At 44.1% G+C, this 27992-nt stretch overlaps 1 protein-coding gene across 1 annotated transcript in view; it reads right to left on the bottom strand.

Moving 5' to 3' along the window:
* LOC142583548 (nose resistant to fluoxetine protein 6-like) overlaps window positions 1-26227 on the bottom strand; it is a 38882-nt gene extending 12655 nt beyond the window's left edge. Inside the window, exons 1-6 of the mRNA XM_075694066.1 lie at window positions 26023-26227; window positions 23987-24080; window positions 20796-20882; window positions 14781-14946; window positions 3565-3647; window positions 969-1091 (exon numbers count right to left, since the gene is read on the bottom strand). Coding sequence (XP_075550181.1) covers window positions 969-1091; window positions 3565-3647; window positions 14781-14946; window positions 20796-20882; window positions 23987-24080; window positions 26023-26227 — 758 coding nt within the window. The remainder of the gene's footprint in view (window positions 1-968; window positions 1092-3564; window positions 3648-14780; window positions 14947-20795; window positions 20883-23986; window positions 24081-26022) is intronic.
* Between the last annotated feature and the right edge of the window lie 1765 nt (window positions 26228-27992).

Here is a 27992-nt window from a genome sequence, read left to right as displayed (position 1 = left end):
CTAAAAAAGCCAAGCACGTTAATTCTATTTACTTCATTAGTGCAACGTTAATAAAGGTTTTAAGGAAAGTAACATAAAATAACTTTATTTCTTTTTACTATTTGCTCAGTTACATTCATCTGGAACGAATTGGTCAATGTAATGAATTACATTTTTTAATGAGGTAAGTGTAATTGTAATCGATTATTTTTTTCTGTAACGTGTACCAGTCTGCATGTATGCTCAGCATTTCTGCTTGAACCTTTGCGAATGTATACGGGATACCCTGCGAGCTTACAATAAATTGGTGAAAGTACATGTCTATGCTGGGAGGCTATACTTCAAGAACGTTGTTTGTCAGCAGTTCATCGTTCAATGCCACGGGACCATGCGAAACAAGTGTGGCATAGGTGGTGGACGCGTAGGTAATGGGCACAAGGAGTGAAGGCTGCAAGGAAGTTTGACAGGAGTTCGACACGTCTCTCTACTCGCAACATGTGTGCTCGTAGCCGCGCTGCCATTTTTTTCGTCATGGTGATGACATGCCTGCATGTCAGTGTGCACAAAGGGAGGATTGGTCTAGAATCTACGATGAATAAACTGCTGCTACTATCGATGCTACCCGTGTCAGTGCAAGCAAACACGTTCAGAACAATGAATTTAACTATTATAGAAAACCATTGAAGGTTAGTCGGGCCAGGAATTTTTCCTAAACTTTCAGAAACTGGTTGCCAGTGACTGCAAGCCACTGACATGGTTCTGGTTTCTAATTATGGAGGGATTGAGGGAAGTATCCATTCCAGCACACCGAGAGATATCCCTCGCACGCATGAGCGATAAAAGACAGGATTTTCCAGTATGCAAACCCCAATCGCTTTACTGCTCGCCCCTGCACACGCAATAATCAGGCTAAATGCCGTCGGTGTTGAGCTTCTAGGGCAATAGGTTCAAGCTCGCCATTTATAGGCCCATGTTTCTGTTATACTCACTCAGGTGTTTGTCCAGGAAATACCATGAATGGTAGCACATCAGAAGACACCAGTGCCCACGCTCCAATGGCGTATCCACACAGAGACAGCAGGGCAAATGCTCCTATGGCCAGTGTTTTCCGGCTGCGCGTATGCACTGTTGTCAGTTTCCAGAAAAAGCATGTGATCTTGGAGAGTCGACTTGACGCACCTTACACAAGAATTTCTTGATCACAAGAGCATAAGTAACTTGCATAAAACTAACAACCCTGTGCTACTTGCTACTGTGCGGGTTTCCGGCCGTCATTTTCAGGGACGGACACAGACTCTATAATGGTCGCTTACCTTGCTTCACCAAGTGCGTTTATGTGTGGTGCTATTTCTCCAGCGCTCTTTCATTGCAATTCAACATGCCTATCATACCCACATGCCGTTATGCTAGTAGGGTGTTACGTGTGCAGTTCCGTTCATAAAGTACACATTAGTGCGAAAAATGCAATACTATGTTCAATGCACCAACTTCACCTGTGAATTTGGTCGCTTCGTGGCAGTTCTAACTGCCCGAACGTATTTCACACTTATTGTAACGGTTTAGTGCAGCTCAAGGGAATGTCTACAGCGCACACAGTTATCCATTTTTCTCGTTAATGAGCTACAGCCTAGTCGTAATGAGCTGAACGTCGCTTGCCTATATGAAGTCGTGCAAGCGACAGCAGCCGCGTCTCTTTTATAAAGTGAAGAATGATATGCCTGGCAACCGTGGCTGCAACCACTTGACGCGATAGTATCGCCGAATACTCTAGCACTTGCAAGGCCACTTTAGCCGTACTATAGATAACCGCGCGGGATTACTCCCTGTACCAGTAACCAATTAAGATATCGCAGCATGCCGCGCTTCTTGATTTGCTTTCCTCTTTTTTGTGCATAGTTCGCTCTGATAGATTAAAGAATGACGTAAGATTCTACAAAAGTTGTAGCTGCTGCAGTCAAGGCCGTAGTATACTCATAGTCGAATTAATCGTGCAAGCGCGGAAGCATGCCAATGTATTCCACCTATCCCGTTGCGTGATACCAAGCTTGCGTTCGCAGAACAATGGTATGCGGTGAACACCTTATGTGTAGGTCAGTACACCACAACAAACTCAATGAGACCTGTAGCAGAGCGCAGGCGTTGCCCCGCCAACGGCGTTACCCGAGAGGGTTCGCTGCGGCGCCTCGCGGTAGCCGCGGTATTTACGCTACGCTGCCGACGCAGCTACGCGCAGCAGCGTGCGGCAGGGCTCAAGTGCACGCTCGCGTGCTCCTGTCTAGCCGTCCTACGTGGTGCACACCGGCGTTCTCCTTCAATGATACTCTCTCTCTCTCTCCCTGGACGTAAGCTTGCGCCAAGTCACGCATTATTTCTGCACCTTTGTGCTGTGTGCGACTCACTATATTTGTTTTTTGTCGTAAGCGCAAGCGGTGCGCCATGGCCGATCATAGTAGAAACGTGCCACTGCGCTCGCCTAGTTGTTAATGTGTTCAGGCGCCTTGCTAGTTAGAATGGCGTCATATGTTGCAGCATAGAATATTACACCTAATGTCGCACCGAATTACACTACGTATACCTAAAGATAGAGCAAAGCTTGCTAAAAGACATAAATGGAGTTCGCATATAGCCCTAGACACACTCGAACATATACAGATCAAAGGAGAGGGCAAGGTTGCACACCGCACACTACACTATTTGTCGCGAATGTGCGCAGGGTCAGAAGTATGACTCCGTAGCTTTGCCGGCTTTTCATGCAACGGAGTTTAGGCATTATGTTTAAATGTAGATGTCGGTATATACTTTGATTCATTATAGCTTTCTAGAAAGATAACTGCAAAATAAATGCAAGAAACATTACCCTTTTAAAAGCATAGAAACATCACCGTTTTCACATCTTTATTGAACTGAAACTGTGGTGTGACCTACACTTGGGTCATTTCCTTTCAGATCAGCATATCTCTTCAAGAATTCACAAGAAGGTCTATCAATAAAAATTAAAACAAAGGTCGTCTTCTCAAAATTTTCATCCATCAATTTCTGTTTTATGTAAAGCATTCGTTGATACAGGGCGAGAGAAAGTAGTGTGGCGACATACTTTTTTCTACCTTGAGCAAATCTCTTTATATCAGACTAGCCTTTTCACGATAGATTACTGCATGAAAATGAAATTAACTTTTCGTCGCTTGCGTAGTTAACACCCACTTCTAAGTTTGGCTTCAAGATATGCTGACACAGCTTTACGTCAGGAGGTTTATATAATCGTACGTGGCAAGTACAGGCTGCGTAGTAATTCATTAAGCATAAGCGTGCAGAAAACAACCTAAAATTTCAGGCGATAGCATGATAGACTTCACATCGTATCACGTAACGTCGAAATGATGAGTGACCTGTTGAATATTAGGAATGAAGTAAACATCGAATGTATCATCGCAAATTTTAAAAGCTCTAAACATTCAGATTGATGAAAAATTGCACCTTTTGTGATGCTTCCCGGCATTCGCTCTTATTGCATAAGCAGTGCGCACCTTTGATGAACACTTCTTTTACGTGGCGTCCGTTTCTCAAGTGTTTTGTGAAAGAACTCACCGTCGCAGCATCGCCAGCGTAAGAAGCGAAACAGCGAAGAGCTGGAAGTCAGCGGAGAGGTACCACGTGTGGCCAAGAACATGCTGCGATTTAAACAACATATTTTGACAGCCTGGTGACATACACACACATAAATTCTCCCGTGGCAAGCGGAAGAAGCTTGCTGAAGCATGTTGAACTTTCACCGCTTTAGTACGATCAGTTTTAGGGCATTCATTGCCGGTACTCAACGGCGTGTTACGCTCAGGAGGCAAATTGCTCTTAATAGAGCGTTTTAGCTAGTCCAGTATTCGGGTAAACGCAGGTGGACTGGGCGTTGAACCGGTGTAGCGGAGGGCGTAAATGTGAGTGGCCTGTACGGTGCAGGCCACCTGGTTTCGCGAAGCCCAACCAGACAAACACAGCTAATATTGCAGTAACCAAGTGTATTCTACTGCGCTGCTGGTGCAAAATTTTGGCAGTGGCGTAATCGTATTGCTGCAGAAAATTTACACCCACAGCAAAGTAGAATACTGTTGGTTACTGCTATAGTAGTTGTGTTTACCTTCTTGAGCTCTGCGTCACCACGTGGCGGCGCCGTGGAGGCAACTCACGTTAACACCTCCGCACCACCGGTTCAACGCCCAGTCCGCCTGTGTTTACCCGAATACCGGATAAACTAAAGCTTTCCATTGACTGGAACAACTCTTCGAGTTTGTCTTGGCGTTACTAAGCCGACGTCAAGCACTCTGGTCATCGCAGAAGCACGAGAGCCTCTAGTCACTGTGTTCAGCAAGAGGGGACATTATGGCATTCTTTTCCGTATATTTGCTCAGCATCAGGGCCACAAGCTACAGGAAGTGTCACCTCTGAGAAATAGATGTAATTTACATTCACAGCTGGTTGGGTATGAATCAATCATACCCGTTTTTGGCCACAATGATGTATCGCTGCCATCATGAATATACCCAAAGCTACGAGTTTTTTTTAAACATCCAAGGAAAGAAGAAAAAGTTTTCCGACCGGTGTGGTTCAATTAGTGTTTTTTCATGTGCAAAGCCAACGCACCAACGCAGAGCAGGTGCACACAGATGGCTCATGCACAAAAGAGAGTTCAGCGTGTGCTATTGCTATACCGACATTAAGAGTGCAGCGCCTCTTTCAACTCTGTCATGTTACTCCACCAACGGCGACAGATTGTACGTGATTTTGGAAGCGACAAGGTTTATTGCGGTTAGTCAGCCCTCAAATGAATGGGCAGTTTCGCAAGATTCACATTCTCCTCAGGAGCTTCTCTGCGAATTTTAGGCAAAAAATGCACAGAGTAAAATAGTCTTAAAAATTGCGGCGCAAACACAAGTTCCTGGTACTGGTGTTCACTAAATTGAATTTCGATGAGTTTCCAGTCACACCGGCTTAACTAAACAAGAATGAGCGGACGAATTACCGAAACGCGCACAAGAACATGGAGAAGAATACAGCATTTCACTGTTCAACACTAAAGTTAGGAAGATATTATGAAAACTCTAAGCGACAAGGTTATATCCAACATGGTTTTATGAAGTGTCCAAACAATTCAATTTTGTGTGCCGCAGACCCTGGACTGAAATCCGGTGTATAGAGAAGATATCGCGAAATGTGGAAAGGTTGCTCCACCGATGTGGCCTTGGTGTGGAATACACAAAGCGCTTTCTTTATAAAATTGATCGTGCAAGCTCCGCGTCATGTACATGTGGAGTGGCTGACCAGGACATAACCCGCTTCCTGTTAAACGGCCCATTAAACTCGCAGCAAAGGCAACAGATGCGCTTTAAACTTGGGGCTCTGAGGAAACATCCGTTCTCCCTTTAGACAATACTTGGACCATTTCGAGTTAGTGGCCTTGAAAAAACAGCTTTCAGAGCAGTGAACAACTTTTTTTGAATTATGGTATTTTACGCGCCAGAATCCCGATCTGATTATGAGGCACGCCGTAGCGGGGGACTCAAGATTAATTTTGAAACAATAAAGTCTACATAAGTAATTTTGCTTCGACGATTAGATCAAGCTCTCTCGGTGTTTCTCAGAGCAGTATATTAGGCCCTTTTATTTTTAATATATACATAAATCATATTGTAAACATAGATTGTTAAACAAAATTTATCGTTTATGCTGATGATACGAGTGTATGTTTTGCACACGAAGACATTCACCAGTTAATACAAAGAGGAAATCAAGTATTACAGAAGTTATACAACTGGGCTTGCTCTAATGGGTTAGTAATTAATGCAGAAAAAACCAAGGCAACTATATTTCGAGCAAAAATCAAGTAGGTTCATGTATCTTCTTGTCTCTCTCTCTCATATACTACCATTATCCAAATTGTCTATCACGGTAAAACTTTAGCTCTCATATCTTTTAATAATATGTTATGGGAAACACAAGTAAGTCAGGTGGTGACAAAAAGAGTACGTATACTTGATATAATTTATCGCAACCATTACCTACTTCCGTTGGAAACAATACTTATTATCTACCACTCATTGTATCAATCCTATGCTCGCTACAGTTTTCTAGTATGGGATGGCACAACACATACACCGATAAGCTTACACGACTTCAAAATAGATTTCTCAAGATTCTTGCTAAAAAGGAGTCTAATCATTCTGTTACGTGCACCTAAATCTAAGTACAAGGCTGTTTTGCATTTCGCTCCCGTCGAAATGCGGCTGCCGTTGCCGGGATTTGATCCCGCGATCTCGTGCTTAGCGGCGCAACACCAAAGCCACTACCAACTACGGCGGGTGAAGAACCTGTTTATAAGTATGGACATGTGCGCAAAATACTAGAGACGGTATTGTGCGGTATCTCGCCTTCGTTGTTATTTTTTGCTTGTTTTCCCGTCTTGTGAGTGTGAGTGCCTGTGCTGCGCCCTAAAGTATTCTTTTTTATTTTGGATCAACACACACACGCACGCACGCACACACACACACACACACACACACACACACACACACACACATATATATATATATATATATATATATATATATATATATATATATATATATATATATATATATATATATATATATATATATATATATATATATATATATATATATATATATATATATATATATAATGACATCATAAGCAGCCGACAAAGAGGCACCGATTACAACACGGGGGAAATTGTTTGTCCTGACTAACTGAATACAGTAAGCTAAAGACGGATGAAAAAATAACTTGCCGCAGGTTGGGAACCATCCCACGTCTTCGCATTACGCGTGCGATGCTCTACCACAAATTGGTGCAAAAAATTTCCCCTGTGTTGTCCTTGGTGTCTTCGTTTGTTGGCTTCTTATGGCATGATTAATAAAAATCGGAGCCCTTGGTTAACCCTCTTTTTTCTGGTTTATTATATAACGAGGGTTTCGAATCCGGTAGAAGTGGTGCCTTCAGGTAGCATGTGCGGGCTTATTCACCAGTTTGCTTCACCCGAAAAATCGCGTGCTCGTGACGCCTGCGGCAGAAAGGATTTTCCGCATCCTCTGCCAAGGTTTGTGAGTGGTGGAGCTGGCTAACACTACCAGAGTTAGTTTTAGTAGTAGGACGTTAATACCCGAGAAAATGGATGGGAGAACGGCACCGCGGTAGCTCAATTGGTAGAGCATCGCACGCGTAATGCGAAGAGGTGGGATCTTTCCTTACCAGCGGCAAGTTGTTTTTTCATCCACTTTCAGTTCCATTAATTCGTCATTTTCTTTAATTCAAATAGTAAGTACAAACAATTTCGTCTGTGTTGTCCTTGGTGTCTCTGTTTATTGGCTTCGTATGGTATTATTTATAAAAATTGGGCCCGTTGGTGAACCTCCTTTCTTCTCATTGATATATATATATATATATATATATATATATATATATATATATATATATATATATATATATATATATATATATATTTACACCAAATTTAATTTTTGACAATAATTAGAGGTGGGCGAACGTGAACTTTTTCGAATACGGATAGTAAGTAGCGAACATCGAATGAAATATAGAATAGTCATACGTAGGAGCATATGTTTGAGCAGCACATGTATATGGCATGAATATTTATTTTATGGCAATTAGCTCACATGTCTTTACTGGCTGGTTCGAGAAAGCCACCTATCAGGGACCAGAGATCAGAACTTTTTAGACAAAAGATGGTCAGTTGTCACTTAAAAAGAAGCTGCATGATGTGGGGTCTCAAACTTGCTATTGGGAGAAAGGAGCAGCAACACAGTAGTGCAGATAATCACAAGGGCGTTTGTTGCGCCTTTTATAGGCTGACCTAGCCAGCCGAATTAATATCGATAGAACATGCCAATGAGCGCGCGACAAATGCAGGATGTCGTACTCACGGCGACCGCAGAGCGAACGAATATGTTCGCTCTCATGCTGGACACCAGTGTATAATTGTTCGTGTGTACGGTTGCGCGAACGGTGACGCGTTCGAACGATCGTGTTCGTCCATTCCAGTCTCCTGCTCAGGCCTAAGCTTTTCACAGGACGGCCCTGCGAACGGCCGGAGAGTGCGCGAGTTGGGCAGTTCCCATACCAACACAGAAATTTCTTGGGGGAGTGGGATGGAGTGCCCCACCCCCTCGATACGCTACTGGCTCAGACCCGTTAATAACCATGACTACCCTGATTAGTCAGTAATTTGACTAAGTCTACCATTATCAACTGCAGTTTACCAAGGTATTAAATAGTGCGTAGCGAAGAAGACTGGTGCGCCCTATGGACGCACTATCATCATCGGCCCACCGACGAAGAGGGACTCGCGCTCTCAGTGTCTGACGCTCAATAAACCGCGTTAGAAGTGTGACAACTACTCCTACTACCTTTTTCAAGAGTGCATACCTCCACCCTCGTGTCATCGTGTGCTCTTTGAAAAGACGATTCGCGCGTGTCGCATAGCACAAGCGAGAGCACTTGTGCGCGCGCCAGTTTGCATTCGACCACGAACTTGCCGCTGACTTGCACGTCCACCACGTTACCTATGTAGCAAGATACTACAGTAGGTGCACGCCAGTTTCTTCCGTTTCATCGTAGGAGCTAGCTCTACGTAGAAGATGTGTGACATCGGGCGACATTAGGGAGGTTTAGAATATACGTCCAGGGTTTAGGGTGCCCCAACAAGCGACCGCTTTCTGTTCGCGGTCTGTCCAGCCGGGAAGGGGCTTTAGAATAGGGCTCCAGGCTTGCGTTAGCGTCATGCGATTGCAGCGCCCTTCCTGCACGTGGAAGGAAAATGTAAACGTAATGCCGGAGAGAAAAAAAAAACGTGAGCTAATGCAATCCGTAATATTTTACAAGATGAAAAGTACACCTCAGAGTTTTTATTTTCAATGATGAGGTGTGTTTCTGGGATATTCGCGGCGACGTTGAAATGACGCAAATCAGGTTTGGACCGTGCACTAGCACGATGAGCAGCCATGGTGATGATCATGATGACACATCTGGTCGTTTTGCCCAAACATGGTGACCACTATGAAGTCAGTACACTATGTTAGCACATTTACATTGTTTTACTTTTTTACAGTGGACATTTTTCACTATTTTCACCAGATGATGGCTAGTATCAATTTGTCGCTAAGCGCATGACGCATCTGTCGCGCCATCGTGCTGCCACATTTCTTGTTTACGCAGCTTCTCGACATGTTAGTACCCTAAAAACGATACCATGACGCCGTAAATACAAACTATTTATTGAAAAATGAACTACTGTATATGTTAATCTGAAACGTTGCGTGTTGAATGGGGGACACCCTCTAGGTTAACATTCAGTAGTTTTACGCCGCAGAACAAGTTATATTTATTTAATTACCTATCAAGTTTTAGTTTCCAATTTCAACATACATTTTCTCAGAAAATATCGACAAGATGAACATTTAAATTGTCAGCTACATCGTAGAAATTACTGCCTTCAAACGGAACCTTAAAAAACTGGCTTGTACAAACATCATCCTTGAAAAAAAATATTGTTCACACTTGTGGTTACTTATAAGAGGAGAACTTCAATACTTCAATTTTAATGTGATTACCTGGCATTCTTTGGTAACTTCACGCAGTTTGCGGTCGGTCGGTCGGTCGGTCGGTCGGTCGGTCGGTCGGTCGGTCGGTCGGTCGGTCGGTCGGTCGGTCGGTCGGTCGGTCGGTCGGTCGGTCGGTCGGTTGGTTGGTTGGTCAGAGTTCGAAAACGACTGTCGAAGCAACTTGGGTCCCTGGCTATGTGACACTGGGCATAAGCGGCTCTTCAATGAACCTCTTTGGTGCCAGCATAGGTATCTTGGTATGTACTAACGGGTATCTGCCACTATTCAATAAACCTGTTCTTCACCAACTTGAGCCAAATAGTATGTGTCATGGGGCACGCGTCGCTCTTCAGAATAACCATCATAATATACAAAACCCATTGCACATCCCTCTTTAGATATATTGGTAAGCGGAATAGCGTTGTCAATCATGCCGAAAAGATGGATGCGCTACCAATTTTTTTAGCTGATATGACAAGTTATAATATTTTGGGTTTAGATTGTTAGCAATAAAGTGCAGCATAAGATAAAAGCTAGACTTCGGCGAAAATATTTCTCAAAATATTACGTGAAAGATCTAAAACAAAAGAATTGGCGCTTTGAACAAAACGCACGTTTATGTTTCCACATTTACCCCGTGTTAAAAACGCTCTATCAGAACGCACACAATTTCTTGCTTTCTTTACATCATCCTCAAAGCCTTTCATGAAGCTTATTTGCCTTTGTCATTCATTGCTCTGCCTAGAGCTGCGGAATTCTGCTTTGCCAACTCTGTCCTCTCCAAGGCAGGTGTAAGGTCTCACAGAATACACGTAGTTTTATGCTAAAGGTACTCATAACAGCACGTCATTCTGCATTTTGATCATTGTCCATTTCACATGCGTGTTTGGCGTGTTGGGGAACAGCGGCGCAGAGAAATACGCGGACAAAATTGGGTAAACATCAACGAAAAAGCCATGTGAACGCAATATACTGCGGCAGCCCACACACTATAAGGTCTTGCAGTGGCAACTAAGTGAGTTGAGTTGTTGTAGGCTACTGGTGGGATTAGCCTTGCAGTTGCTGCCGGCAATTGCTCCACCGTAGCAACACTTAAAATAAATAAATCACATAATCAGACACAGACCTCACAATTACAAATGGTCCCTCCTCAGTTCACCATGTGGAGGTCAAATCCGTGTCCTGTTGGTAGCTTAAAAGAAGGCGAGAGACCTCCTTCCTACACAACCGGTTCCCACGCGGGAAAACAATGTCCTGAAGAGAACTGTGAGGAACTCCTGTCTTCTTGAGGGAGCCGAATAACACCCTCCTTTCCGCGTTATACACAGTACAGCACATTATGTAATGTTCTATGTCACCGCGCACACCACACGTTGAACATAATGGTGATAACCCCAGGCCAGTCTTATACATCCACGCAGGGGTATGAGCAGAGCCCGTGCGAATGCGGAGCAGTAAGGTGGCTTGGTTTCTTTTGAGACCCTTGATCACACATGGCTTGTGAGGTGACCTCCACAAAGAACTGAAGTGGCACAACACCGCTTCTCTGAACAGTCTGTTGTACTCTTGAGGCACTCTTCTCAATGCATTCCCAGACAGCGCTCTATGGGCGAGGCTGTCCGCCATCTCGTTGCCTATGATACCTATGTGCGAGGGCACCCATTGGAAACGTATGGAGAAGCCTTTGATATGGAGATTGTGCACCGAGCGTAGGGAGCTAAGACATAAGGCATCAGTAGGGAACCCGTGCTCTAACCTTTCAAGGGCAGCTTTTGAATCTGTGAGAATGACAACAGGTTGAGGTGTACAAAAACGTATTTTCTTTAGAGCTGCCTCAATTGCAACGCTTTCAGCCGTTGTGGAGGACACGACTGCAGTGAAGCGAACAGACCAATCATACTTCAAAGAGGGAATGTGAAAAGCAGCTGCAATATAGATCATTTGACCTTGTCCACAGAGCCATCAGTAGAGATTTGAAGATGACGTGCATATTCAGTCTCAAGATGTTCCAGTTCCAGCGAACGCGTTGCCGCCAGAGGAGAACTCCGCTTAGCGCGTACGTCAGGAATTGTCAACGAACAATCGAGGCTCGCGAATGACCAAGGTGGTTTCAACCGCTTAGTTCGACCTCTAGCGTCTAGACCCAGGTAACCAAGAGTACTTAGTGCCAAGTACGCTCGGAACTCAGATCTCTTTCGAAGGCGCTGTAGAAGGGCTCGGCCGACTAATCGACTTATATTCCCAGCGCAGTTCCATTGCATAATAAACGGCACTTTTCAGTGATTGTTAGTTGCACGAGGTTGAAGATGACTGGCCATATTATAAGATAAAGGTCGCTGCGAAGGTGGTAATCATGGGCTCAAAGGAAAGAACGAGCTGTAGAAAGTTCTTCAGGGTGCCAGTCTGCATCGCTTGAACATATGAACGCAGGACTTCAAACAAAACTCGCAGAAGGTCGGACAGGTCCTGATTTTTGAGCTCCTTATTTTGCTGTATGCAGTGCCTCACAACTTCAGCAAAAGTTGCGGACTGGGACCCACTCTTGGCCACTGCAGCTGGTTTCTTCTTCTCTTTTGAGGCGAGGGAATGTCCTCCATGTTGTCGAGTCTGGCTGTGATCTGGTCGCTGAGAAACTTGGGCACTTTTTTCTGCAGCAGATCGAACGACCGACTCCCCCACAGAGGACTTTGCCGTCTTGCTAGGCTCAGGTCGCTCACTGACGTTGCTGGTTACCACGCTACGAACTTCCGACTCTAACGCAGGGAACTCAACTTCCGAATCTAACGCCGGCAACTCGTCACTTCCAGTTATCCGCTTCTCAGTAGGTTGTGGTTTGGGACCACTAATGAAGGACACTCGGCGGTGTAATGCGCTTACACGGAAGGGCCAGCCACCGAAACTCGCTGGATGGTCACCACCACATTTAACGCAAGAAAAATCTGCCTTTCAGGCTTTGTAATCGTGGGCGCCACCGCATCGTTTGCAACGTTGATCTTTGATGCAAACTTTGGCTACATGCCCAAAGCGTTGGCTCCTAAAGCATCGGGGAGGAGGTTCAACGAATTCTTTGACTGCATGCTTGGTAAAACCGAGGTCCATTTTTTCGCGGCGCTTGGTGTTGGGAGCAAACGTTATCACAACAGAGTTAGTAGGTTTCGCTGCCCATTCTTTTTCTTGAGTCTCCACCCGGCGCATCAGACGTTTCATGTGCAGAACACATTGCGGTTTCAAGTAGTCAAGATGGTCGCTTTCCGAATACCACACTGGTACTCCCCTAATAACACATGTGTTAGTCATGTAGGAGTGGGGCAGCCGGGCTTTAACTCTTAAGTCACCAATCTGAGAGCACCGGAGAAGAATGTCAACTTGCTCTTCCGTTGCGATATCTAAAGAAAGAGCACCTTGCGTTGTGAAGCGGCTGCGAATCGGGGCAGATCCGAGCAGTACTTTGATGGCTCCGAAGAGCCTGATAGGGTTCCGCTCTCTCAAATCAACACCTTTCTCTGTTGGCAAAACTATCACTGGGATTCCGAGCGTTCTTTGCTTCCGAAGACTCATCACCTTGAAGCCGTCGCTGTCCCCTTCCGCCATATCAGCCACTTCCTCGCCAGGGTCGATGATAGTTGTGTCGTCCCCACTGAGCGATGATGACGCACTGAACTGCTTATCGTCCCTGATGTCTGGCAGCTCCACACCTTGCGAGGCCATGGCCGCCTCCGCCACGCTGGCTTACTTCGGATGGCGCTGTCCCTTTAAAGATGCCGGCGCCGGAGCAGCCGTACTCTTCCCATAAGGAAAATACCGCCTTAAAGACGCGGCCGTCTTCCAAAGGTATAAATAACTCACTTAATGAATAGCAAAACCTATGCAAAAATTACAGAGCTGAGCTGACAACAGATCGAACAGCGTCGTCTCCCTCTTCCCACCTGGCAACTAACAAACATGTCAACGGAATATATTTTGCATATCCAGTCGCATTATTCAATAACATTGAACATATACTAACTACAACGGCTAAGACCACATTAAAACACAAACAGCCTCAGCTTTGAGGCCATATTTAGTGGCTTACAGAGGCCGTCCAGGCTAACCGTACCGCTTCCTTGTTCTTCAGGCTGCGCATATCTTTTTGATGCTAGAACGAACAGACAAATTCCCGCTCGGTTTACCCTACCTACCCCCTTATATGTTAAAGGAAAAATAAACCTTAGGATTGCTTGATATGTGTGTCTTCGTACTCTTTGACCTGCTCGTTGGCTATACTGTAGGTGAACACGAGCGTGAGTGAAATCTTCAGGCTCCTTTTTTATGCCCATCTACAACAGACGATGTACAGTATAGAACGTTCTGTCTCCTTGACCAACGAAACACAAAATTTCTCCTGGTGTATCGCAGCCACTGTATATAGCACTTGACACTGGCACACCGATCAAAGCAATCTTCATTCTCTGCAAGTTCGACTGCTCAAACAGAAAACGTCTTGAGCCGCAGGCTCAAGAAACAATGACAATATTAACCATTTCTTGAGATTACGGCAGTCAAGGTCGCCCCTGATGACGATAGTCAAAAGGGGAGGAGAATCTGCTTTAATAAATATATATGTATGCGTTCCAATAACAAAACAGGCTCCATTCTGCCACGGCAAGTGTTCAAACCATGCAAAATCACGACTATTCCTTGCACAAGCCCAATTGACTGCCGTAAATTCTGTGGGGAAGCGATTATATTCTATGCTGAAGATAGAAATGAAGTGCCCCTGCCCTCAACAACACAGCTTAAAGCATTCAAGTTGCAATCCAAAGGCGCTACTCTTTCCACCTTACGCACACGCATGGTTGGCAGTGCCTAGTTCAATGTGTCTAGGAGCACGTGTTGCCATTTTAACAATGAGGCGCATATTTTCTGTAGCATTATTTGTGGTCTCCTAACCCCTAGACAAATAACAAAAAATAATAATGCTTCATCCGGGATGAACAGCTCGTTACTTTTCGCATCTTCGCCTAATTTGGTTTATTATCAAAACCTGGGTATCTGCCCAGCTTTGAGCGCAGCCAGAGCATTTCACAGAGCCAATTTCTCTTTAATTCGTAAGAACCGATTATCTAACCCACCATGTAATAACGCTGAGTGGTCTTTTTTTGATACCTCTAAGACAATTCAGAGCTGGAAGCTCACCTGTGGTCCTATCTCATAGAAGTTTCTGATGTGAAGAATGTAGCGCCACCAGTCAGAGGACACTTCATCGTAAAGCTTCTTGAAGAACATTTTCGTGTCTGGCCCGGTGACAAAAAGCGGTAGTATGCAGAAGCACATGATGATGAAAAACAGCGGTACGCAGATCCTGTGACAAAATGAAGAATAAAGAGACCTCTACTAATCATTCTCATGGAGTTAGGTGAGTTTGTTACGTGCTCGCACTTTGTTTATATCCAAATGATATGTTACTGCCACTGCTTTGTACCATGCGGCGCAGCTTGGTATGGAAAGCTTCAGTGCTGCTGATTCTTTCATACAGTTACACATTACTGTAAACAGCGCCAGAAGTTAAAATATCTATAAGTTATATATTTTATTTGATCTTACCGCAACCACTCCCTTTTTATCACAATATGGGTCAGCGGACAGTAGCATAACCAGGAAATAACAGCATATGCGTATTAAGACTGTAGGCACGGTAGTTCTCAAATACACGCGCAACGAAGGGACACGTAAAGCACAACGGCCGCAGACTTCCAACTGTGCTTTAGAAAACCCATAATTGACGCAACAGAAGTGTACATCTATATATGCGTCATGTCTCACACGAATGTCGACAAAGAGCAGAAAGAAAGCTTATCGCAGCTATAGATAAACGATATCGTAAACTCTACCATCAGTGCCTCTTGTCACTCCAAGTACAATGACCAAAGGTGAAGAACGCGCAACTCGAACCGAAGGATCATGCGCAACAGCTCGTGCAAGGACCAGCGCAACGGGAGCGTAAAAACGATAAATAGGTCTAAAGCGACTTGCAGATCACACATCATCAACAACAACAAAATAAAATTCACCAATGCGCAAACACGCCACGCTAAGTGCCTGATGCATGCGAAAAAGAAAATGTAAAACTTGACAGCAACATCAGAAAAAAAAATGAAAGAAACCGTGCATCAAAAACAATACAAGAACCCTCGTCGCTGAAGAAATGTGTTAGCAAGTTAGCATATCTACAGTGTGGTGTAACCAATCAATTTATCCCCTATAAACAGAAAGGTATATAAAACGGACAAAAGTTTGGCAGAACATATCTCGTGATCACTGTCGACGTTAATTAGATTACGATTCGAGCAATGCAAGGGGCACGTCGTATTGCTGAAAACACCGTTATTTAGAATCTGATGTGGTCATTCTGAAATCACCATTGCTTGCGCTATATGCGACATCCACTGTCCCGCGATCGGCTCACTTTGCAATTACACTTGCTCTCTAGGGTCGGCCATGACCGTCACGCGACGGCTGAATGATGACGCAGTGACGACTATGAAATGACGAAGAAGGAATCACGTCGATGGAGGGACGAAGGTGGCATGACAACGAAGGCATGCGGACAATGGAATGACGATTCTGAGATGGCGACGGTGGTATAACGATAGCGTGAAGAAGAAAGCATAAGGACTATGGGATGACGACGATGGCGTGATGACAAAGGATAATAACTGCGTGACGACGACGGCGGGACGGCGATAGTATGACGAGAATCAAATTATAAACTGGAATCACGATCATGAAACGACCACGATGGCATAACGGTGAAGGTATAACAACGAATGCGTGACGACGACGACACATTGGTGACAATGTCGTCAAAATGTGGCTTAGTTACCATCGAATTACGATAATAGATAGAATGATGATAGAATGACGAAGAAGGAATGACGTCGATGATACGACGAAAGCGGTATGACGATAAGTGGATGAGGTTTTCAAAAAGGATGACGATGGCACGACCACACAGTGGCGGCGGTGACATGGCGACAATGGGATGGCTACAATGGCATGATGACGTCGGAATGACGAGAATCAGATTACGAAGCTAGAATGGCGATGATGGAATGACCTAGGTGGTATCAACATCACGAGCACGTACCAAGTGGCCCAAGCCTAGGCAACTCGGATTACTTAGTAGGCGTAAGAGGCTAGATAGATCGATAGATTCGAAGTGTCTGAAGTAAGTAAAAAATGCTGGTTACATTAAAGACATAAAATAGAAAAATACAAAATAAAAGGAAAGGTCGGGTAACATGCCACCCAAATTGTCAAGAACAATGACGCTCAACTGAAGAGCTGTAGAAGCTCCATGAGATGGTAAAACCAGGTAACAAACATTTCAAGGAGAACCTTGGAGGATGGTAGAGAATAATCTAGAACCAATCTTCTAACAAACCCCAAAGCGATTATAAAAAGCATTCAAAAGTATTAAATTTTGGGGGCAACAAGGAAACCGATGGCCCGCTTACGTCAGAGCTGTTTTAAACAAAGCTGTGTTACGGAACATTTCCATGCAGCCACAGTTCCTACGACAAAAGTGGAGGTGTTCACCAGCTTTATTACGTATACTACTAAACTATATTCTCGTGCCCATTCGTTAAAACAACGACCTATCTCTCTCGTAGGTTGCCCCAGCTAACATTATAGCCAAGCGATTCAATGAAAAAACACGGTGCACGATACGATTGTAAGATACTTTTGCAGCTCTATTGTCCACCTCTACGTGGCTCCTAGTTCGGTTATGCTATGGAGCCGTACCTTGCAACGATCGATTTTGTTTTCCATTCTGTTCGTCCTACGGCATTTGCTCAGACGCCAAGGGCCAGCCATTTTTTCCTGGAAGTGTTTGTTCCAAACTGATGGAACACGTTCTTTATTCTCAAATTGTAAATTTCTCCGACGTTAACCGCATGCTTGGGTACTTGCGCCATAACCTCTGACTTGCTTTCGTCCCTGTCCCCAAACATCTAGCATCTTGTACTTTCATCAGACCTAAAGTCGAATATGCATGTGCTATATGGGACCCTTACCAAGCTAACCATATTAATATGTTAGAAGCAATTCAAAATCGCGCGGCGCGGTTTATTTTTCTCTGATTATTCTTTCACTTCCATTACTACAGAACTTGTCACGGGCTAACCTACCAATCCTTGTACTTCGCCGGAAAGCTGCCTGTCTCTCGCTATTCCACAAGTTCTTGTTTGCATCTCCCCGGTCCTCCAACATTTTTCCAGTTTACCGCCATTGTATCCGAACCAACCATAACAAAGCCGTGTATCATGCTCCAGCCCGAACCACCACTCATCTTTCTTCCTTTTTTTGTTCGTACCTCAAGAGACTGGAATGTCATTCCCCCTTCGACTGTTCTTCCTGAGAAACATTTTCATCTTAAATGCATCATTGAAGAACTAACTTCTGGTAACTAAAATGTACGCGCTCAATCCTCGTTTAAAACCCCTTGGCGGGCCTTTGAGATATTGGAATAAATAAATAAATAGCTCAACAAATCGGCGCGATGCATAAGAGAAGAATAACGGAAAATCAAGTGGAACGTTAGACAGTGCTAGTTTTGGTTTTGTATGATTTTCACCACAACCACCACCCTCCTTGCTAGCTACAAAACAAATGAGAAATTAATTTTACCAAAATTTTGTGATTTCCGTATTTACTCGCAGAATTCTCGCACCCACAAATTGTCCATAAAAAATTTGTGTGTTTATTCCTCGAGTAGCCACCGCACCTTTGCCGATTGCTGCAACGATTGTCTTCTGCTTCCTCCGGCCGTTGATAATTATACGTTTTTGTTACTGTGTACAGGTTTCCTTTAAACAGTCAGAGTTACGCCACTCTTTTCCGCGCGCCGCTCACGACACCTCCAGCGATTCTAGCTACGTTATTCGCCAAGCACCATCACGCCCCTCCCAATTTCAATGAGATGGCTCACAGGAGCGCGCGAGAGCTAACCCTCCGCGACGCCGCCTATTCTGGTCGTCATCAGCCCAGCGAGAATAGGGATCCTCCCTCCACATACGACGAGATCACAAAGCACTTTTATCTAGACCGCAGGATATACAGAACACCTCACAATAAGCTCACCAGGCCTCAAGTCTTAGCGTTCAGAATGCTTCAAACCAACATGTACCCCACGCAGAACAGACTACATCCCTACATGCCTGACCTATACACAATATCATATTGCGAAAATTGTCATAGCACGCTAGATGTATATCACTTGCTCTGGTCGTGTTGTCGGACCCATGGAAACAAGAATCAAGACTCCGCCAGGCTACAAGAAGCATTACGCAGCACCGACCTGGCGGAGCAGCTCTGGGCCGTCCAGTGAGCCCACGACGCTTCCAGGGAGTTACAACTCCTGGTCCCAACGTGGGAGTAGCGAACTCTTTCGGGCCTTGCGCCCCGTAGCTCGCAGGACCTTTCATTAAAGTTATTCCATCGATCCATTCATCACGTGCTCAAAACGGTCGTCAGACCTCTGACGACCGACAACCGTAGGTCTTATAAGTGTATCTTTCGTCCTGTTATTTTTTAGAAGCTTGTTTTTTGTTGTCGTTACACAGTTTGGCTAAAGTTAACTGGGACACATATGGCATACATTTCAGCATGACAGGGGTACTTGATATACAACTCCTAATAAACACTCTGTGAATTGTTTAACGTGTCGTTTCCCACAGGCCCTGTGTCGTTGTTTGTGTAACATTGCACACAATTTTGTCAACTTACACGCAATGGGAATGACTGTTTTTATCCTGGACTTATTCACCACTTTCTTCATATTATGAGACCTACAGTAGAAGTATGGCACTACTTGATGCCGCCTTTCTACAGCAGTAGATTGCTTGCGATTTCTAGATAAATTCGCTCAGATCCCGTAAATCACGTTCACTTACAATTAATATTAATTGTGGGTACCCAACCAAGCTCCTCGGCATGACGTCAAAAAACTTTTTTTTTCAATTTTATAAAGACGTAATTTCTTGAGACTTTAGTGACAACATAACATCACAGCTGCTATCTTAGTTACATTACGATGGGCACTATAGCAAAACTTTGGTACTTCGCGAGCAGTACCTCAAGCAGAAATAACACTTTTAAAAATAGTTGCAAGTCAAGAAACTGCATGCAGTCGGTATTGGGCATTCTTTTAGTGAACTCGAGGCCACCAGAATTAATTGAAAACATTACTGTACAGATGACACTACGTTAATGTACACTTGTTGGTAAATCAGTGCCGGGAGTTTTCATATGGTTCGTACTGGACGGTCTCTCGTTTTCCATTTATCTTTTTTTTATGGTTTGCTGTTGTTGCTGATAAGTTTTCACATTTTCTTTTGCATGCGTCAAACACTTCGCATTAGGTGTTATTTAGGCTGTAGTACATTTTCCTTTTTTTGCCGTGTCATCTACGTGTCGTTAATTATAGTCTTCATTACACTTTACATGCCGCCTCTTGGCGTTTTGTAGCTGCTGTGCGTGGCCCTTTTGCGTGAGTTGCGTGTTCTGCACCTTTGACATTTGTACTTAGCGTAACAAGAGGTACTGATTACCGAGATTAAGATGTGATGTGTCTTTAGCTATGATTAAGTTTCGCTTACGTTCTTCATCGTCATTGGTCTGTCACATGTAGATAGACATGTACTTATATCGCTCCGGTTTTCTGAAATAGAGTTAAAGTCAACGCCTGTACTCTATTGAGTGTTCCTCCTTTGGCGTTTTTTTTAGCGCACTATCCAGCCGATACCTAGCCCAAATAAATTTTTACTGTATTGCATTAGGAGAGACCTTAAAAATAAATTGATCCCACAAATGGTTTATGTAGACAAGAACTTCCTCCAATTGAAGTTATGTGATGTTGTTGGGGAAGTTCTCTGAAGGCATCAGGTGCTTTTCCCAATGTGGTTTGCCACTGTTGAGAATAATCTGCAAAAGTTTTCTGCGAAATCCTAGAGGATAAGACCTAATCATCATAGGAAATATATTTCCACAAGAACAGCACTGTGCTTATGCTTCGCAGTGTGAGAATAAATTTGTAACCGGCTTCGTTTCTCCTGCGTGCTCTTGGTGAGTTGCTTCATGCATCTTGATCATCCCTCCAGTGATCCGGCTTAACGCTGTATAAGATTACTCGGTAACGCAAATGCTTACCTAATCAGCCTTCGAAGAACGCCCATGACGAAAATAAGCAGGCCGTTCGTCTTCTGTTTTGCTACGGTGAGGCACAGGAAAAATCCACTGTAATACGACAAGAGAAGACGGTCAGAATGGTAGTGAGAGGTTTCGTCACGGATTCTCTAAATCTTTGCCGCTACATTTAAATGAGCCCGGCCAAGACAGAGAGAGTCGCTTTGTCCTATCGAGATCCTATCTTTGGGTTTATGTAAACGCGAGCGGATCGGGCCGAGTGGCCGAGTTTGGTCAACACATCGGCAAAAGTACGGATGGCTAGCCCAACACGCTTGGCAAGGTAAATGTAAACGTTATCAAGTCGGGCTGGGTCCGGTAGACTTCTCAGTCAATCAATTCACGTCAAGTTCATATAAACGAAGCTTGTGTCAGTAAACTCAGCACTGGGGTGAGTGCGGTGTACCAGATTTCGCGAGGCGGCTCCATGGCGGGATTGCGCTCGGTGCTTTTGCCGGCGGTTTTTTCATCACTCCCTCGGTTATCAAACGCTGGCGTACCCATCCGGCGTATGCATGGGCATATTTGTGTGTAGGTTCATGTTTCACTTTCTAAAAACACCTTTTTACGCACTTACGCGAGTTTATCGTTTTATGTACTAAACGTATGCATTCCGGCTTGCATTTTTATTCTAAAGTTTTCTTGAAAACGTCTCTTCACTGCGAACGTTTTTCTATTTACTATTCTGTGGTACGCAAGCTCTGGAGCCTCCTTTCAACAATACCCCTAGACCGTCTTACTGTGATTCGGACTTACACGTAAATCGAAACAAGAAAGAAATGAAAAACCGTGGAACTGTCCTCTTATATGAGGTCACACACACTACGACTAATCTTCAGCGCGTGAAGGCGAAATTTAGGCTGCGTGAATGATTGCCCTTCGAGAACACGTGTTGGAAGTTGGGTGGCGGCAGTCTGATGTCTCATAATAGGTCGCTGTTGACAAAAGACAAAACGATCACCTCTTGAGTATGTTCCACAAATCTAAACGACGAGTAAAAGTGTAGGCATGAACGTGCGTTTAACGCGACTCGACTTACTTAAAAGGCCTCTCCCTATGTAAAAATATTTCAGAACAATTTCCACTTCATTTGGCCGTCACGCGTTTCTCTAGTTTTCTCGCTTTTACGTATGTGCTGAGGAATCGAGAGCTGAGTGGAATGGTACATTTGGAATACTAGTGAAAGCGGCACTGAATAGGAAGCACGGTGAAAGACAAAACACGGGGGCACAAGCAGGCACCCACTGAACCAGCGCCCGTGTTATGTCTTTCGCTGTCTTTCGTCCTTAGTGCTCTGTTACCAACCTTCCAAAGCCATTGCCTATCTGTTTCTCGCCACTCGCACCTCATTCCTTTGGTAAGATATTCCCTGCTGTAGCAATCTGCCACCTTCTAGCCTATTTCAATTTACCACATCATATATAGCTCGCATGAACCTGTCCTTACATTGGTTTTATCTCAGCAGCGGAGGAATATAAGTCTTTTCGCTTTCCTAATATTTCTTTCTTGAGCGCACCCATACCCGTCTCTCGTATTTCATCATGCATGTTATTCTCACGTCAACCACTACGTGCATCCTATTCTGGCCAGGTTATGGAGCCGTATTGTGTAACGATCCATTTCGTTTTCCATTCTGTTCGTCCTGCGACACTTGGCCAGACGCCGTTGTTGCTCGGATCAGCAATTCAGCGCGATGAATATGATAAGAAGAATGGAAAATTAAGTGGAACGTTACAAAGTGCTAGCTCTCGTTTTGTATGCTTTTCAACTCTACCACCACCCTCCTCGGTAGCTCCAAAACTTGTGAGAAATTAACTTCACCGCAACTTTTTGATTTCCGTATTTAGTCGCAGAATGCTCGCACTCGCATGTTGATCGCACCCACAAATTGTCCATAAAAAAGTTGTATGTTTTCCCTCGAGCAGTCGTCACACCTTTGACTATTGCTACAACCAGTGTCGTCGGCTTATTCCGGTCATTGATAACAGTGGATGGCAGCCGAGCGCCATATGTTAAGTGTCATGCATACTTTTTGTGCACGAGCCACAATCCAATTTAATCGAAATCGCGAGTGGAGAGGTTTCCGCCATTTCTTGAAGCATGTGAATCGCTCGTAGGTATAGCTAACGTCAGCATTTTTTTTTCTGTGTGTAGTCTCGTCATGGGATGATGTGAAAGCTACACGATTTTTTCAAGCTGAAGGCCGATGACAATTCTGACACTGACAGCGGTGACACGACTATAGCGATGAGGCAACTTTCAGCGAAGACAGTGTTGACGCTGACTGTGAGTAGACCTGGCATGACTCCCTTCATTTCTGCATTTACTGACTCTAGGTGCAGGTATTCTGTGCAAATAAAGTGTCTTTGCAGTTTCTGCTTGTGTAGAACCTGTGGTCTCACTACAACGTAAATTGTGTTTGGAAATAATATTTCGTTTGAGCTTACAGTGGCTGGCATGAGAACATCGAGTTACAGGCGCTTCATCCTTAATTTATCGAATTATCATCTAAAATGTGCCCGCAACAAGTTCGGATACTTTTCATTTTTTATTTATTTATTTCTTACTGAGCGATGCAATGATACGAAGAATAAGAACGCCACAATCGTTCGACTGAACCTTTTGAGTGGTGCGCTCTACAGAAATTTTACATAATTTTTTTAAACACAGTGTCATCCTTGGCTAGTTAACCCCACTTTTCCGTATCGCGTATTTCTGTTTCTGGCCTCTTTCGTGGGGCGATCCCGGAGATTCTGAAGTCTAAAAATGTGATCTCATCCCGAATGTAGTGCGGTCTAAAGCCCTTAAAGTGGTTATGCGCAGTCTAAACATTTGGCCTGATACCGAAGATATTGTAGTCTAAAAACGTTTTCAGATCCCGAAGGTATTTCAGTCTAAAAATGTGGCCCGTTCCTGTGGGTATGCGCAGCCTAGAACTGTGCATTGATCCCGAAGATATTGAAGTAAAAAAATGTTAGGGAGTCCGACGCTCCTCCTACTCTCCTCGCGCGAGGCGTGACGCGTAGAGTGACATGCGCAGTGGCTCTGTCTCATTCTCTCCCCCAACTCTCTCAGGAAGACATTGTCACTCATCGAATTTAATGTAGATTGAATTATCATCCAACTTTTTTCACTGTTCGAGCACTATAACTTACCTGAGGAAAAAGAACGTCTCCACACTGTTGAACGCTGCTGCTATGATCATGCTTAACCACCGGTCGGAATGGATGAGTAAGTTCAGCAAACTAGCTGAAAGGGTTACAGAGTGACATAATGGGTCTCCAAAAATGAATACTAAAGAAAACAACGATAATGTTCAGTGACTAAACTTATAATGTGCACTGCTCCTTTAGAAATGTGCTCAGCGAAATTCGAAGTTGTCTATCTCAATGATTCCCCAAATGCTTTTCAAGGGCTCTTGATTTTCATTCTACACGCTAGACCTTACGATGAAAGCCAAAATTATGCCTTTGCAGTGCTTTTGTGCTTTCTTTCGTTCAGATATTTTCCATGATTTATACTCTATTACTATAATAGTACAACTTCTTTCAGATATTTTCTATAGATTAAAAAGGAATGGTTTTATGCGCATAAAACCGCCACAGTGAACGTATTTAAGTACTACGCCAATACCACGGAATAGCGTGCACAATCAATGGTTATGGCACCAAGTGTCGCGCACATTGTGACGGCCCGTCATATTTCATAGGGTGCCTTGACCTTGGTAGCACAGCAGAACACAGCAATTATTCTGCACACCGAGAGCACGGATCAAGAGATCTCAATCTCGTGTGCAATAATATAATGACAAATATACAACTAGACCAAACTACCCTCCTCTCCCCCATTCACGCGCACAAATGTTTACCTTACGTAGATGCAATACAAGTGGTGGGACTGAAGATACAGACTACTGTTCGTTCGTTAAAACAAATCAGCGCACCACACAGGTGTTTTCTTTTTTTCTCTTTCACTCTCAGGGGTTATTAGATATCACGTATAGCTGGGCACGGGAGTCGACAAACTTAAGGAACCGGTCTTTTAGAACAGTGGCACTGGGAGCGACACCTATTGCTAGAAAGATTTCGAGCACCGCCTATTTGATAGCTTCATGAAGTCCTTCATATAGTATACTGGGCAGTCGCGCGAGGCTGCGGTCCGCAAAGCTTTTCACAAATGATCGGTTCGAGGGCTGTTGCTCGGTACCTCAGGGGTGAGCATGCATCTGGTGTGTGCGCCCGACATAGTGTGGCATCAAAGTACTAACTCTCCAGACAACGTTTTATAGTAATAAACACCACGTGTGACTGGTTTCTGAGCTTAGCAATGGTATTGTCATAGTCAAACGATGAAGCTATATTCAGGTATGGAGGGGTTTAAAAGGAAAGGAACATCCGTAATTATCATTCCATCACCTTTTTTGTTATTTTCCTTTTATGGAAACACGTTATCTACGCCAAACATTAACGTGTTTAATAATTTGTGGCTTAAGGCACATACTTTTCCGCTGAAACTACCAGTTGTTTTAAACACTACACCTTTGCCAGATTTACCTAGAACACAAACGACAAGCAACTGACGATTCCCGTAATTTCGTGCTTTTGTGCTTGTACTATCTGTATAAATTCAAAAGCGCACTATTCCGTAAATATTCCAGTGCCTTGTTCTGTTCTTAGGTTCACCTGCATTTTTAACAGTTGTTTAATTCAAACTGTAAAACGTGCACAACTTTGGAATATCCCACGCTTGGAAACCAGCTGCAATGCTATTACTATATAATTACACGGAACATGCGTTATGATTAGTCATTTAATGTTCAGTTTTCGTTTTATGCTGATGGTGTAATATGCATTCGGTGGCTCGGCTCATTTCCTCGCTGCACGGTCCGGCATCTACAGCGGCTTTGAAAAACAAGAGCAGTAGAAGTGGTCGCCACCGCACCGTTTATACAGAATCATCGACGCTACGACACCCTTGCAGTGTCGCGGTGGTCTACAGGAACCGAGCTCTTATCCAACCTTTTCTACAGAGATAACACAAAACGTGTTAAAATATTCGTCGCCTAATTGCCAGTTATTTGCTTTATTTTTTCCACCTCGATGTTGGTATCGCTCCTGTGATGCGTGTCTTAAAATAACGAAGAGAATGCAATAGTCGGGAAGCAGAAACAAAACATGCGAAGAGGGCTGACCCGTGGTGTCCGACACAGTCTCGTAGCAGTGACCAAGCACAATGTGGACCAGGCTTAAGAATCGGAGCCCATGCAGAAACTGAAGAGCATAGTAGTCGCCGTCCGACCTCTTGGCTGTCATGAGGAGCATCCGTGTGTTGGCGACCACTGAAAATCCCTTCACAGCTTCCAGCACAGTGCCTGAGAAGTAGGCAAGAACATTCATGAGTAAAAAAATATCACGCTACAAAAACAAAACAATTCGTGACAAAACCGCGATCTATTTATGAGGCTCGCAGTAGTGTCCCCCACTACTGAATTAATTTCGTCTGCCGAGGTTTCTTTAACATGCACGGGTTTTTTTCTTGCAAATCAGCCTAATTTAGAAAAATGTAAAGCTCAAATAGGAACCTCTGTTTCCCTGGCAACAGCGATTTTCGCGTTAGTTTCCTCTGATCCTTCCTTATTTATAACTCCCCTTTTCCTAAATAACGTGCAAGGTAGAAAAATGGGAACTTGAATTTGGTTCACATACTCTCCGAAAGTAGGATTCGGATCTCGGAGAACGTGGATTAACTTCCCTGCTTTCAACTCTCTTACTCCCGCTCGCGTAAGTTATAAATGCCCAGCCTCATTGTGTATTCCTCTAGGAAAATTTCGTTCTTTATATCTACGATGTATGACCATTTCGTAGCTTTTGCCCAACTGCATCCACTTCCTTTAAGGACACATTTCTCTCATCACAAAAGCCATATGGTAGCGGTAGTGCACGCCTTAAACGATTTTTACATGTAGCGATTTGCGCGAAAAAATTCCACGGCTGCTTCTTGCGTTGCACAGCCATTTTTGTGCGACGCATTCCCATGCGTCGGTGACGGCACCATTTCCGTCGGAGTGTCCCCGGAGTTGCTCCCTAACATCAAGTAATTCATTCCGGTATTGTTGCATAACACTTACAAGGAAACCACTCAAATATTTGCATCTGGTTATTTGCTGAAAACAGGATTAAATAGAATGCTTTCGGATCTTTAAAAACATTGTGTATTTAGGGTTGCTTAGTCCGCAACTGTGAGGGCGCGGGCACAACACGTCGTAAAATGGGCGTCGGCAGAAATGCCATATTTCGAGGGCGCTTGGTGTCCCTCCGCCGAAAATCATGCCGATCGATGGCAATCCACTACAGCGCGACGAACTTGGCGGCACCCAGTTAGAGTTTTACGTAGGACCCAGTCGCAAGGAGCCGTGACTGTCACGGCAGTCGCGGAGCGGTGCTGCGTCGCCGAGTGAAAGCTGCACCGTGTGAAACAGCATTTGTCGTGCATATAGCTTCACACGAAGAAATAGTCATATCGGTGTAACGTATATGCCAGCAGCGAGTCGATTTTGGGGCAAGAGATTTATTTGAAATTTGCCTTAACATGGCTCATAAAACCGTCAAGAAGTCAATCTGTGCTTAGAACGTGGCGCTGTGAAACAGGTGTACGTCACTCAATTTTGAGTTATTCGCGTAACCGCCATCAACAGACAGCCCATGGTTTCACGGAGGAACACAATACTAAATTGCTCTTCTGGCGCTCGAAATTTCTAAACTGCCACTGTAAGCGAAAAATGAAAAGTTTATCCACGTACTAGTTTGTCCATCACGCCTTGTCTTGGTTTGCATGAAGACGTCGACGAAGGTTGCAGCTGTGACGGTGACAGCAAGTAGGCCTAAAAATATCCTGAAAACATAAGTTATGGCTGGGTTGCGCTCTTTAATTCAAACTAAATGCTTGCCTCTTCTTCGTTCACCTTTCTTTCTTCAGTAAGAAATTTGAAATTACATGTATTTGGCTTCGTAATTCTATCAGAAATTTCTTTCTCGTTTTGCCATCATTTTTCCTCTTAGCCATCTTGTCCTATCTTGTCCTCACAACTCGGCTTCAATTCGTCATTGCAAATTGTGTCCTAAAGCGCACAATAAAAAAAAACATTTACTGAGATTTTTAGGC

Source organism: Dermacentor variabilis, chromosome 1 (genome assembly GCF_050947875.1).
Source record: "Dermacentor variabilis isolate Ectoservices chromosome 1, ASM5094787v1, whole genome shotgun sequence".
NCBI lineage: Eukaryota > Metazoa > Arthropoda > Arachnida > Ixodida > Ixodidae > Dermacentor > Dermacentor variabilis.
This window is presented reverse-complemented; position numbering and strand designations above follow the sequence as displayed.